The 14,904-nt window shown below is 39.9% G+C and overlaps 1 protein-coding gene across 1 annotated transcript; it reads right to left on the bottom strand.

Annotated features, from left to right (window-relative positions):
* Positions 1–584: 584 nt before the first annotated feature.
* LOC104488374 (guanine nucleotide-binding protein G(t) subunit alpha-3-like) lies at positions 585–14,124 on the bottom strand (the record flags this gene model as incomplete). The annotated part of the gene is made up of 7 exons (XM_010140693.1): positions 585–848; positions 2,201–2,354; positions 2,562–2,691; positions 6,831–6,959; positions 10,216–10,373; positions 13,797–13,941; positions 14,063–14,124. Coding segments are annotated over 7 exons (969 nt in total), but the record flags the coding sequence as incomplete, so codon positions are not given.
* Between the last annotated feature and the right edge of the window lie 780 nt (positions 14,125–14,904).

The following is a 14,904-nucleotide window of genomic DNA, read 5'->3' as shown; positions in this document are numbered from 1 at the left end:
GGGAGCTGTCGGCTGGGCTCGGTTTATTGTTTCCAGACGGGAGAGCAGCATCCATCAATCTCATGCATATGCAGTTTTTACGTACGCGTCCCTCAGCTCCTCTCCCGGCACAGTGTGAGTACACATTCACATCCGCGCTGTCATGCACCCGTGGGGTCGGGGTGGGGTGGAGGGGGTTGCCTGGGTTGGTTTGTCGTTCTTAGCTGTGTATGAAACACGAAAACAAAGGAGTACTGAACGGAAATTAACTCTTGACACTGTTTAATGCTATAGCTCTCTTAAGGCTCCAAACACAAATCAAAGTCAGTTATCTGTCATACATGATCTTTTTTCTCCATCACTAGAAAACCCAGGATACTGAGGTGTCTCCAGTTTCCTGAGGAGTGCTGATTACCTTCAGACCTGATCACAAGAGGAATTTCCCTTTGATTCCCATGGGGTTTACCAGTGGCTGGCATCTCTGTGGAGAGCGAACATTTTTCTCAAGCTTCTTACGATGTACAGAAAGTCAGTGTCGGTCTGCAATGCTCAGGCTACACCCAGCTAACGAAAGCCTAACTGATGTTGTTTCGCCTCTAGAGTTTTTTTATTTCAGTTGGCACACAGGATGACAAGGGAAAGTGGGCAGAGATGAGGTGGGAGAAAGGGAATGAATGGCTAGAAAAGCCCACAGTCTTTCAGATTTTCTTTGATTATTATGTCTGTGACTGCATCAAATACAAACTTGACATTCTGGGTGTCAGTGGCACATGTCAAGTGACAATATATCTCCTTATCTGCTTTCCTTACATTCAAGTCTAGAAACTGTTGCTTGATGTAATTTCCAGCATCTTCAAATGTATTTAGTCCTAGTGGAGAGAACAGTAAAAGAAAGAGAAGTTACATTTCCACTGGTACTTCCTCACAGCTGCTAAGAAACACAAATTCTTTTTTTTTTTCCATTTTTTCTTCTTTTTTTTTCCTAAGGGGAATTAACTTCATGCATTACATATGAAAATTTTGTGTCTAAACTGCTCACCTAAATTTGAATTTCAGTGCCAAACCAGAGGTCCTAATTTCTGAAGTGAAATGTTCTTGAGTAAGTCAGTGTGAAACAATTGAGAACCTCAGAGAGAGAGGGCAGAAAGTGAGAGAAACCAAAGAGAAAAGGAAGGAGCATGAATTCAAAAGGAATTGGGTAGATAGATAGCAGACAAAATTGGTGGGAAGTGCAGAAATGAAGAGATAGTGAAAAAAGAATGAAATGAGAAAATGAAAGAAAAAAGGAAAAATTCAGATATTCAGTCACGATTTCCTCACACGGCTTTTCTGGCTTTCAGTAGAACTCCTTTAGGACAACAGCAGGTGTCCACTGGTACCATGGACTTCCTGGTAGGTCTGGAGCAAGACAAGCCTCCTGGAGGACCCTTGCTGGCTCCCATCCTGTCTGGAGCCTCAGGCAGCGTAAAGTGGCTCAGCTCCACTGAGTGCGGCGCATAATATTTGATTATCCCAGTGAAGCACTGAGCATTTTTGGGTTGCTGTGTTCATGTGTTCTGAGAAAGGGAGTGAAGGAGCTGGTTTTCAGGAAGTGCACAAAACCCATCTTCCAATAATAATTTTACTTTAAGTATGCCTCATTCTGCACACCCCCTATCCGAAGAACATTCAGTTAATACTAAAATAACAACAGATTTTGGTTTTTCTCTAACACTTTCGACATAGTCTCATATATTCTCTTGCATCAGCTAGGAACAGCTGCTGGTTTTTATTTCCAGTAGACACTACAGTAACATACCAAAAAAAAAAAAAAGGCAGAATTCCTTTATGGAAAGGGATTTCAAAATAGGGACGAAAATTTGGATTGATTTATGATGTGCTTGAGTGATAAGCCACAGACTTGTACTGAAATATTGGCTGGGTTGATCACACCACGATTCAGCCATTTGAAACCTCTAGTTCTCAGCTTCCTCAACTGCCAAAGGAGAGAAATAAGCATCTCTAGGGAGACATGACCCCACACTAGGAAAAACACCGTGAGTAGATGGGATGAAGTGGATTCTGGCTATGTCTGTCCCATTCCATTCTCCTGAGAAAGAGGCTAGATGCTTAGATAAGATGCTTAGTCTTTAAATTAAATGTAGGTGACCTGAGTCAGGATTTAATGTGTGGCCTACACTAATCATCTGAATGTATTTTCTTCTGAAACCCCCAAGCTTACCATTATACTCAGGAAAGCAGATACTCAGATGAACTTTTGTTATTTTCTCTTGAAAGAGGTCTTTTTTGTTTAGAAACAGCACAATGGAAGTGGCTGCAAAGCACTTGTGGTTACAGATGCTGTTGAACAGCTGAAGGCTTTCATGCATTCTGTTCTGTTGAGATGCAAAAGGTAAACATGAGAGACTGACAAATCTCATCCCCATATGTCATTTCTACTGTCATGTTCCTCACTGGCAAGAACCAAGACAGCATAATAGCCTTTAAATGGTTATCAGGGAACAGGAACAATTCTGATATTCCATCAGAGAGTACAATAAAACTTAGTAGCAAAAAGGGTTGTCTTGTCTCTTCTGACTCACCACTTCTTTATCTTCCACCAGAACCATGTCATAGGCACTGAGTGCAGCACAGAATATGATGCAAGTAACTCCCTCAAAGCAATGAATCCACTTTTTTCTCTCTGATCGCTGTCCACCCACATCAAACATCCTTTGCAGAAAAAATAACATATGTACAATGTAAAGCACTAAGTAACAAGGACGTAGTCATGCTGTTAATGTGCAGGATGCAACTGGAGATGAATGGCAGCCAAATATCCAGCTTTTCCAAATATTGGTCTGTTTCCACCCCGACAGGTCAAGGAGTACTATATGTTATTTATGGATTTGTAGTGGGCATAAGATGAAATGTAGAAGCTTAAATACCTGTGTACAGGAAACGCATTCAGTACTTTCCGGCGGCACTCTGTGTTGGGGAGCGGGGCTCTGTATATGAGCTCAGAGGACAGGGTTCACAGGTGAAACATTGACCGAAGACCCTCAAATCCACATTGTTACTTCGTAGTTTTGCTTGTAGTGAACTGGCACATTGATCAATAAGGCACATGACTGGAAGCTGGTCCAGGATTGACCCACTGGTTATGCCTAATTGGCTACCACAGGTCTCTGTTCAGTCAGGTGTTTGTTGCCCTGGTGTGGTCCCTTTGCTCGTATGCAGTATGCAGTTGTGTGTGTGTGTGGCGGCATGGGGCGGGGAGGGTGGTGTGTTGTCCCTGCCCTCTCAATCTCATTAGTTGATGTTTTAGCAGCAATTCATGGGGAGCAGGAATCCCTTCATTTGTAGAGAGGAAAATGTTGGGCTGTCCTCCTCTGCATTAATTTCCTTCAGTCTTTGTCAGAAATTAACGCCTTTGGGTAGAGTTGTACGAACTTTTAATGGACTCTTTATATGGGGTCCAAAGCCAACTGGGCATACCTAGTCAGGGCCCCAGTTAGGGCTCAACTGAGACAGACCTGTCATCAAAGCTACCACTGCTCTGCTGAGCACCAGCTTTCAAAATTCCCACTTATACTTGCAGTTCTTCAGTGATAAGGGGTAGGGCTTTCTTTTCACTCTTTTTCTGGTATAAAAGGTGCCAAACTGAAACATTTTTCAAGTGCATTAGAAAGGAGGATAAACATGTAAAACATCAAATTTATCCTACTCTTGCTTTTTCTGTTTCTTTGCACATTATGACTTTTCCCTGCACTGCCTGTGGTTGAACTTAAAACTGTAAAACCTAATCCCCTGTTGCATTATCCTTCCTGCAGGAAAATGCATTAGATCTTACTCTCCAGATGTATTTCCTGCAGTATCTGAAAATTAAACTCCACTCAGTTTTTACAGCAATGAAACTATTGGGATTCAGTATGAAAAAATCATGTCAATAAAACACAGAGGAAGGATAATTTGTTACAGAAACACCATTTTTGCAGTGTATTGATCCTCTATTTTCTTCACCGTCAGCAATGCAGCTGATGGAAACAAAGGTTATTATCATTTTTCACGCTGTGTAGAAGAAATGAAACTCTTCCCCGTGCTCATGATGGACTGTTTCTGCAGCTGAGAAGTAATTAGAGAAAATTATTTTTTTTTCCAGGACATTTCATCTTTTTGTCCAATCATTGGGTGTCTATAAATGTGAATTATTAGGCAATCAGGAAGCCGTTGTGGAACAAGATTTTGATAACAGTAGTGGCATTCTCCCAAGCATATCTTCACTGGGTTCAGCATGCCTGCTGAAGAGTGAGGTCTGTAGGAATAAAGCATCTCAACTTTTGACTGTCGTTAGTGCCCAAATGTCACCTGGTATTTTGTGTCTCCTTTGATTTGTGGTACGTAACTCTGATATCAGGGTTGGGCAGGTGTGGGGGGTGGGGAAGCTTCAAAATTTAGTCTATAGCAATGTTTCACAAGCCTACATAATCATGAATCTGTGTTCCTTTCCTGCAAGCTTTTAACAGATTGCTCCATGAATATTCATGAGAAGTCAGTTAAAACAGGACAAGATCAAGGCCAGAGGTAATGCTTATGGGCAGCTTTTGTTGTACTACCCTTAGTTTGCTCAGCTCTTGTCATGTCAGCCCGGACCTTAACACGTGCACAGGTAAAACTGAAGTCCCTCTGTGAGTGGTAGAAAATGTATTTCTGAGATGATCTTATTCTTTTACCAAGACAGTCAAAGTTAGACTTCAAAGCTCTTTATTTTCCCAGCACTGCTCTTGGAAAACTTACCTACAGGTTTGGGACTAGTTGTATATTCGTTTGTCGTAGTGGTACATATAGTAAGACCTGAAGGCTAGGATTTGCCTGATTTAATTCAAACTCGAACGTCAATGGAAATGACAGCAGGAGATGATCATGAAATATTTTTTTCTTTTAGAAATATATAAGTATGTCATGAGGTCTGGAAATCAAAGTCAACATTAGTGAAATAAATTGAAGAGCACAGCAAAGTTAAATTGCACCAAACTAGCAAAGTAACCCCTAAGAAGATAGCAAAGAACAAGAGCTGTTTTCTGTACAAGTGTAATTCAGTTCCCTGGAGCAGTACTGGGATTTAGACTTTTACTGCAGAGATAACAAAACGCTTTCTGCCTCCTTCAGTTCAGAAGAGAGACAAGTGTTTACTGAATGAAGCACCTGTTCATGTTCTCTTTTTATCCATGTATGGATGTGTCCCCAAGCCTCATTTAAGCATGTCGACCAAAACTCATTCAGTGTGGAAGTGCTCCTCTCTTTATAGGTGTTTCTGTGGTACTTATGAAATGAGGTGCAGAGTCATCAGGGTCCCCCAGCTGTTTTGCATTGCTCTGGCAATACAAAGCAGCAGTAACTGGCTGTTTAAGATGGATTTATATCTGCTCTGTATCTCTACAGCAGCTCAATGTCCTCAAACTGCTCTGTAGCGATTTTACCGCCTGTTACTCAAGTGCCTAAAACCACCAATGAGTTTTCTGACCTAACACTACCATGATGTATAGCAGAAAGGCTAAACCCAGTGTTATTTCTGTTTGCGATGGCATTAGGAGCTTTCCTCTGTTTACAGACACTCAGGTAACTTAATTCTCAGTTGTGCTACATTTCACTTTGATCTAGGCACTAGTTCTGATATTCTAATATCAGGACTGATAGCATCCATGTCAAAGAGGGTTTGAACTGATGATATCTTTCTCCATTCTGACATTTCTTACACAAACTATGGCTTTAATTGCAGGTGCTCAGATTTCCAGTGATCAAAGCTGTCTGGACATACGTTAATCAGAGATGATGTCTATGACATTGCACTGTAGCATTTGTGGGTAAGTGCTGAATTTACATGAGCGATCAGTACACTAATAGGTGAGAGTAGTTTATTTATAGGGCATCTACTTCAGAATCTTACTTTGTATGTGTATTCTCCATTGTGTCAAAGCATCTGTGCGGGTGATGTTTAATTGCCACACGAGGAGAAAAGAAGGCAGCCAATGAGAAATGTAAAAGTTACAATCCTGCTGCATTATACATCGGAGTATCTCTACAGACATTTTCTTGTCTAGACTACATTCCTTGATATGCACCCCAGCCTTTATATTAAGAATTAAATAGAATTTAGTCCATAGAGAAAAGCATTACAGAACACCGAAACTATCGTCAATCATTCAAATACATTTTTTGTGGAATTAGCTGGTTTTTTTATTGTTTCACCAAATTTAACAAAATCTTGAGGATCTGAAAGTGTCAGTTATTTTCAGTCAAATTTGTCAGAGACGTGATTTTTAAGATTTTTTTCTGAACATTTTGCTTTTCGACTTACATGAGCATGAAGGCATGAATGCTAATACAGAAATTTCCCATGGAACAGAATTTTTTTTCTTTTTTTTGCCAACTGTAATGCAATGTTAAGAGTGTAATGTAGTGTTAAGAGCAGCTATTTCTCTTCTCAAAAGAAGAGAGGAAAGGGTTGAGAGTGCATGCAAATTAGAAGTCATCAAGTGTTTTGCATGCTGTTAAGGACATTTAGGGAGGCAAATTTCATAAATGTGACAAACAATTATTCAAATGGCAGGATACAAATTATCCTTTTTAGACACTTACATATGCAAAAATGTGCTTTTAGAACCTGATATTTTGACATGTCCATTATACTCTTAAAGTTGGAGTACTGGTATTAAAATATCTTGCTTTTTTGGCTGTTTCAAAATATTAAATAAGAGTGCAGCCAAGGATACCACAATGGAATTACCAATATTATACTAGGTCAATACCTTTGACAGAAAATACTTAAGAAAGAGAAAACCACAAAAACCTGTCAAATATGGCTTTCGTACCTGAAGTTCAAATCCTTGAAAGAAAATTGAGTCTCTATAATCCCAGTTGTTTTCACTCGGGAGTGCAAAACATCTTGGTCACTAGGCACGTAGTCTGGCATTGCTAACCGATCCAAGTTGTTGAGGTAACTAGGGAGAGTAAAAAGAAATGGTGGCTGGTGAATTCAAAAGGTGAAATGAGCATAACCACTTCGTATTGAGCCGCTTTTAAATATTTTATGTAAATCACATTTTTAAATAGAACATTATTCAGTTTTATACAAATTTATCCACAATCCAGAGCCTTTTTCTTTCTTTTTATTTTTCCTTGTACATAGAAGTGTAGTTTAATTGTATATAATAAACTTCTTTCTGAGAATTTCAATTCAGGAAAATCCTTATTTTCCTCAGGTATGCTAAACCCCCACCTTGTCAGGAAAGAGGTTTTGTCCATTTGCTTTCAGCAAGTGAGAATTACCTCCACAGGGGAAGAACAACAAGCGTCTTTCAGAAGCAGATTGTCAAGAAGTCATGGCAGCCTATCAGACCTGTTGTAACAGTATCTTCCTTCCTAAGTGAAAGGGAGGGCATAATATTTTGGAGGAATTGACATTTAGGGGCAGATCCATCAGTTCACAAGAGGAAGGTACATAATAATTTTTAAAAAATGTCTTTTATAATCAAAACCAGAAGCTTCAATGAAGCTGAGGACCCCTTAGGTTAGTATTGTCACAACCCTCTGGAAAAGAGTGGGTTTATGTCTGACATACAGAGATAAAATCTGCGTGAAGAAGCAACCCAAACCATATCTTTGAAACCTCTAGTTGTCCTACCACCAATCCTTCTTGTCTCTTCCAGGGCCAGGCAGCTTTCTCAAAACGTCCGGACAGAGCCTATGAATCCCACTGACTGGACTAGGAATCTGTGTGAAGAAGTTATGAAGTGACAAAAAGAAAAGAAGAGGTGCTGCCTGGGTAGCTTCCTACCTTTTAGTCACTAATTTTCAAATAAAGAACAAAGCGAAAGCAAGAAAACACATACAAGAATTGAAGTATTTTCAAGCTTTTGGTGTCCCAGTTGGCGGCTTTGCATTTGTAGCCTCTTGTCTCTGGCAGAGGCATCTTTAGATTCGCCTTAGAGCTGCAGGCAGCTCCAAAGAGGACACTCTGTAGGATGGCTCTCCACTGGCAAAAGAGGGAGTGTGAACTATTTAGTCTAAATGCCTGATCTTTCCTTGGTTTGAGTTAGGTGACACAAGTCCTACCCTGAGAGGCAAATGACTGAGCAAGCAAGAAGCACCATGTGCTACTGGTAGCTATACAATGACATTTAAAGACACAATTTATAATCTTGATTTTGCCTCTTCCTTACCCATTATGCCATCTTAAAACAGGATTAATTCTAGGTGAGTCCAAGGAAGAAATTCCATTCAAATTTGACATACAGAGGATTTTCTATTATTCAGAAGACCTAATTTATTTCAATTAAAACACACAGAGGACAGTAATCAAACTTCATTAGCATGAATTAATAATGAAAGGACTCAGAGAAGATAACCTCAGAAAGGCAGAGTTTACACAGTGTAAATCAATACTCCGTGTAAGAGCTGATTCACGGGAGCTGAGAAACAACGTTTTGGTTTTTTCAAAAAGAAATTGAAATGTAACATTAGATGGTTGATTGACTCTAGTTTTGAACTGATTCTGGTTTTGAACTAGTCATTAGAAGCCTGGCAGCGAAGGTAGAATTAAGTTGATGTCAGTAGTTCAAAGCCAAAGGATAGTTTTTCAGAAGCATCGGGTACCAAAAGAGGAAGACTGAGGATTAGTAGGATTTTCAGAAGTATTCAAACAGATGAAAAATATATCACTGTTGCTTTTAATGTAACCCTAGCAATAAATAATGATTATTGGCTCCTTTACAGTCTGTACTAGCTCCCTTAAATACTGAAACCTATTGAAGGTTAAAACATGACACAGCCCATAACACTGAGAGGGAATTGCTTCAGACTATCTTCTAAAAAAGAACAACAAATCCTAATTTGGCAGGCATTATGTAAACTCTAGAATGTGAACTGGTAAACAGGTAATTTTTTTTCCCCCCTGCATTATGTTTTCTTTGGTTGGGGTTTTTTTGTTTGATTTTTTTTTTTAATGGCAAGAAGTGTTTTTCCTTTTAATTATGATGACTGATTTGTTATGAGCTTTTGGTGCTGGGAACCGCAGTGTGTCCTGTCGGAAAGGATATTTTAGGAAACAAAAGATTGCTCTCTATTATTCCAGTAGAAATGGAAGATTGCCATAAAATACTGCCAAGTCAGGCACAAATCAACACAGGCAATATTTCCTTTGTTTAGGTATTTTGCAGAAAGATGTGCATTCTTGTTTTGAAGATCTGGAAAGACAAAGAATTTTTAATATTTTCATGGTATTCCCCTTCTACTATCTACAGTTAGTGATCTATTACTGCCTTCAGTTTGCTGGCTCCTGGCTCAGCCCCCTTTCCCTGCTGAGTTGAAGGGACACCCAACAGCTTGTGAGGTTTCACCCTGCAGGTGAGCTCAGCCTGTAGGAGGCACTGCAGGAGCAGAGGAACCATCAGCTGCAGCTCTTGGAGGTTGGACCTCGGATGGAACAACCCTCTGACCCGTGTTTTGAGTGAGACTTATGCACTCTAAGAAAACTCTGATCCCGTAGTCAGACATGTGAGAAGTGATGCCTCTCTTCTTGGTCTTGAATGAGTTTAGGGAGAAAGCAGCAGAGTAGGACCACTGGAGCCTGCAAGAACGGCTGTAAAAGCAAACAAAGCAGGGACTCCTGAAAAGTCTAAACTTACTGACTACATTTAAGCTAGGTGAAAGGTGACCATTCACAGAGTCGGAGCCGAGCAGCCCTAGTCCCCTGCTTATCTGCCTGCCTCCTCCCAGGCTGCAGGGAGGGAACTGAGGCTGTCACGTTGGAGAGCAGCTGCAGCACCACTGGCCAAGACCAAGTGGATGCTGAGATGGTAATTGCCTAGAGACCACCCATCCATGCAGCCAGATTAGTTTAGAGGAAACTATATTTAGTTTGAACTGTGTGTATTCGAAGTGCTGCTGTAGGTAAAGCCTAAGCTGTTACAATTCACCTTTTCCCTTTTTTGGTCAATCTTATAAAAACCTAGTGAGAATAGATTTTCTTCTTTACCGTTTAAACAAACTCATAGATGGCAGTTGTTCTCTGTTTTCACTTGTTTCCTTCAGTTAAACTTTTCTAATATATTATAAACATTAGCCTCATTCATGTTAATGAGCAATAATTTTCATAGGCTATTCTGCATATGAGGAGGAGTTCTTGTCCCAAGCCTTCCTGCGCTGTCCGTTATGGTACTAGCCAGCTCTTCACCACCTGCAGCTGGTGTCACCTACTAGGCTGCTGAGTCGTTGAGCTGGTACTCTGCTGCCCTTGCGAAGGAGGCCTGGGTCCCACCGTCTCTCCACAGTTGTTTGATGACTTCAACCAATTCAGAAGACATGTTGCCATCCTCCAGAGTTGTTGCCATGGCACACAGCTTTCTTTCATCTTCCTAAAGAGAAATTTCAGTAAATATTGTGCAAGTGCACTGTGCTCGTCCACATACTTGAAGACGTGTTTGGTTTACAATGAGTTGCAGGGGCAAAATTTCTCATTTTCACCAATTTTCCCAGGTAGCTGTACTCACCTGTGCATATAAGCATCCTTTTACAAGCTCACTTCACTATAGTTATTGCCAAGGTTAGACTTAAATCATGATACAGAGAGTTTTCCTCTTTTTATTGTTTTGCTTTGTTCATACAAAGGCTCAGTTTCATCTTACCATAGTTGTCCACAAAAGGTCTGACTTGGAAGGAAGGCTTTTATTATAAGAGAGAGTAGGGGGGGATCAAAAACTAAATTAAAGCTTAGGCATATTATAACTAACTACATTGAAGCAGAAATAAATAGCTAAATAAATTTTTGAATATATTTGGAAGAAAAGATTTCTAGCTTTAGGCCACAGTGAGAATATGGCAAAGTGAATAGAACTAGTGAATGAGTTTCTTGTGTGGTTTTGTATTTGGGGAAGAAGAAACCCGAAACTGAAAAAAATCCCAAATATTTTAAATGTATTATTCTGTAACTTCTTTTGCAGTCAATTCAAAAAGGCTTCCAGTAATCTATTACATGAAAAATATTTCTTTGCAGTGGTTAACATCTTGGGAATGTACTGCAAATAAAGGGCATGATTAAAATAGGGTCATTTGATACACTGTCACAGCAGAGGATAATTATAGAACATAATTCCTTCCTAGCTGTATAAGTAGGCAACTGAAGTGACTTGCAGTCGATAGTTGCAAAAGTAGAAATGTATTCTGACAGACACTGCTTTGGCAGGGAGTATATTTTATTCAAAAATAGAAAGCTTCTTCACAATAACCAGTAACAAATTTATTTTAGGAATTTACTGTATCTTTACGTTTCAATAGGAATTGCATTTCATGGAAACTTTGTAGAAGTCAGAGACTGATCAAAAATAAAACGCTTGCGGTTTTTCTAAAAATCTGAGAAATTGAGTCAACATGGAGAAAAAGTTAAAAAGGGGGGAATAACCACCAGCAAATTCCCTTCATTTGAAAGAGGAAATCGGACAGCTGTCAAAATTGCCCTTCTGCGTTAAACACCACTGGCTCCATTTACACCCCATCCTCTCGCTCGGTGCCGGCATCAGCAGAACTGAGTCACGATTTCTCACGTGTGACCCTCATTTGTCTCCAGGGCTGCTCTCCTGCGCACGCTTGTTCAGCTTCAAGATAAGAGTTGGAATGTTCTCTCCTTCAAGATATTGCATATCATTTAATGGTTATAACTATCCTCCTACAAGGTTGGATTTGTTGCTGAATAGCCTACAATGAGAAGCCTTGAGCTCAGAGCCTCTGGGTGTACGGTAAATGTTCACTGATTATTAAGCAAAAGGTGGCAACACCCTGCAAGGTGGATTTTGATGCTTACATAAAAAAAGGAAGATAGCAGCAGATTGAGTTTATCATAACCCTGATGTATATAATGTTTTGTTTCTCTCTGGCATTGAGACAGAGTTCAGATGATTGTTCATACGAAAAATAGATTGCTGTGGCGCTTTAGGCAGAAAAAAATTTCTCTTCGCAGAACAGATGTTGTTAAAAATTACGTGCTGAGGCTCTTTCAAGACCGCTATTTGCAGGCAGTCCTGGAACACGGATAAACTCTTTCAGGTTTTGAGGCTAGATGACTTTAAGCAGCTAAATCTGAACCAGAACACAGCAAGAATAAAGTCTGACTGTAATCAAACCTTATATCAAAACAACTCAAGCTTGTAAATGGTTTATGATTTTACAGAAAATGTAAATTAAGTTTGTTTTTGGGAAAAAAGGGCAGTTTTAGTGGTGATTCAAAGAATTGTGCCCAAAATTTCTATTTTCTTTAAAACTCACATCAAGGTTGCTCTTATGTGGTTCTGGGGCAGAAGAAGTCAGGCACTGCAAACATTGTGTACAGGGTTTTCAGCTGTATTCCTAGAGGAATTCCTATTCTGCCAATGACAATGAGAGTGGCCTTACTGTGCTGTAAATGATAAACTTATAACGGCTGTATTTTCTGCATTTGGTTTTATATAATGCTAAGAAATGAACTGGGCTATTTAATAAAAATTTTCAATTCCCAGTTCCCCAGGCTGTGAAATCCCTTGAAAATATCTATGAGATTGGTAGAGATAACAGATGATGAGTAAATATGTACAAAAAATTCGGCAGGGCTGTGAAAAGGGGCTGAAGTATCAGGGAGCAGACAGAACGTATCTCAATTACAGACGGCAAACAAATCTGGACCATGCAGCGGGTATAAGAGGCTGAGCCAGGACCTGCGGCCAGGGGCTGCAAGGTTCAGCTGTCTTAGGCCATGTAGCCTGGTAGGTGGATCCTTATGCAGCAGGCATGTCTATCACAACCGAGGAGACGGGCCAAGCTGCAGCATGTTCACATGGGCTTGTTTTCTGTGTGCTGCTTTGGGGCACTTACATTTGTTTGAAAGACTTGCATTCATGGACCCTTAGAAGGATACAGGAAGAAAACATTTTGCTTCTATTTTGTCAAATGATTGTATGAGCTTTAGTAACTTCTGAAAGATATGTTTATCATTTTTTAGGTCAAAGTACCACGTGTCATCGTAATGAAACGTAGACTTCTGGAACCAGAAAAGCTCTTTCAGATAAGCAGATGTAATTCCCTCTAAGATAAACCTCTAGGGAACAGGCAGAATTTGCCTGAACTGGAACAGGCTGATACTCTTGACAGGCCTTTGACAAATTCTCAGCCAGGTCTGAATTACAGGCAGCAGACTAAAACATTGCGCTGAAAAGAATAGTATGTGCTTTTTCTTTACTCCCATCCCTGAAAATTCAACGCGATTGCCAGAAGATGGCAGCTCTTCTTACTGTTGCTTTTTCTCTCTGCACTTGTGCAGAGGATTGCTAACTGTGTCAGGAACCACTTCTCTCTGGTGCCAATGAGCCAGTGCTGCATCTGGACCTTGAGGAAGTCTCTGCTCCAGGAGCAATGCCGGCTAAAATATTCCCAACATTTCTAGATGACCCTTCCTTACGTAGCTGAGCCCCAAGGTTTGCTCATAGAAGGGAAATACTTATTACATTTCCCAATAGCAATAAATAAGTGATGAAGTAGCTAATAAAATGTTCTTTTTTTTCTTCTTTCTTTGCAAGTTGAACATTTCTTTTGTAACAAACAAAATGGCAATTCATGCAAAGGTTAGACCTCAGGCATCAGTCTTGAGAAAATAAAAAGTGAGCTCATCTTGTCACGTATAAATCAAGCAGTACTCAGCTTCCACTGTCATAAAGCAAATATTGAACCCTCTTTGTTCTACTAGTCTCTACTATTATATTACAGAAAAAATAGTACTCTAATGCCTATTTCAAGAGAAAGGGCATCATACTCACAATTCTAGCTGGGTTTTCATAACTAATTCCTAATTTAATCATTGCTTTCACGATAGACAGGATAGACTGCACTGTGTTACTGTAAATGACAGGTCTGAACTCCATGCGTTCCTGGTAGGTGAAGCCATCTTTATGGATAATCCTGGTGCAAAAATAGAAAACAAAATGTTTATGAGGTACATGAAAAACCATAAAGCAATGAAAAGTTGGGTCAGATGCTTTTGTGGTCAGAGTGAGAAAGAACTGAATCCATCTGATCCTTGGAAAAGCATTCATCAATAGTTGATCTGCCTATTTTGCTGGAACAAATTAACAGCAGTTTCTGCAACTATGAGGTTGCATAGGTTAAATGTGAGGTTACATCTATGAGACTAGGTTTTGACTTCCAAGTCTCAATGAGTAGCCTGTCGGTCAGTAGAAGATAATGTCTGAAGCCAGACCAAGACCGTGGCCCGTTCCTGTGGATACAAGGCCAGATGCATAGCTGTACGTAGATCCCGTATCTTTTATTGTAGGAATCTACAATGTTAGTCATGGGCTGTCACATTGCTTGTTTGATCAGTCTCATTTTCATCCAGAATCTTACCTGGAGTGTGAAAATCATTGCAAGAATAATTTCTATGCTCTGATGTGCTTCCTCAGGAAAACGAAAAAAGTCATTAATATTTCTTTGTATGTCAGGTATGATTTCTAGTTATTGAAAAGTGTTACTGTTATTATCTACAGGCTTTTGGGATGTACAGAGGATTAGGCCTGTATTACAGAGTCCAAAGAACCTTAGCGGTGAAATACTACTAATCTAATTCTGATAGAGGGATTATAATTTCATAATCCTCCTTGACTGGAGGATGGCAAGTGGTTAAATTTCTCCATGATCAGTGTGCAGGTTATTATCACGACCCAGGGACATCTTTTTCCACAAGCAGTCAAAAAGAATGGAAACTTCATCCCTTCTGATGTAGCATACACCAAACTGTTTTGGCTGCTGTTGGAACCAAAGCTCTACTCTTCCTCACCTCAGTTGTTCAGAGATGAAGGCTGGGTGATTAAATACTTTCTGGGGTTTGTGATTTGTTGGGGGGGGGGGTTGTTGCTTTTTTTTTTTTTT

The sequence above is a fragment of the Buceros rhinoceros genome, unplaced genomic scaffold (genome assembly GCF_000710305.1).
Source record: "Buceros rhinoceros silvestris isolate BGI_N320 unplaced genomic scaffold, ASM71030v1 scaffold18597, whole genome shotgun sequence".
Classification (NCBI taxonomy): domain Eukaryota; kingdom Metazoa; phylum Chordata; class Aves; order Bucerotiformes; family Bucerotidae; genus Buceros; species Buceros rhinoceros.
Note: the sequence above shows the minus strand (reverse complement) of the source record. Positions and strands in the feature narration are given on the sequence as shown.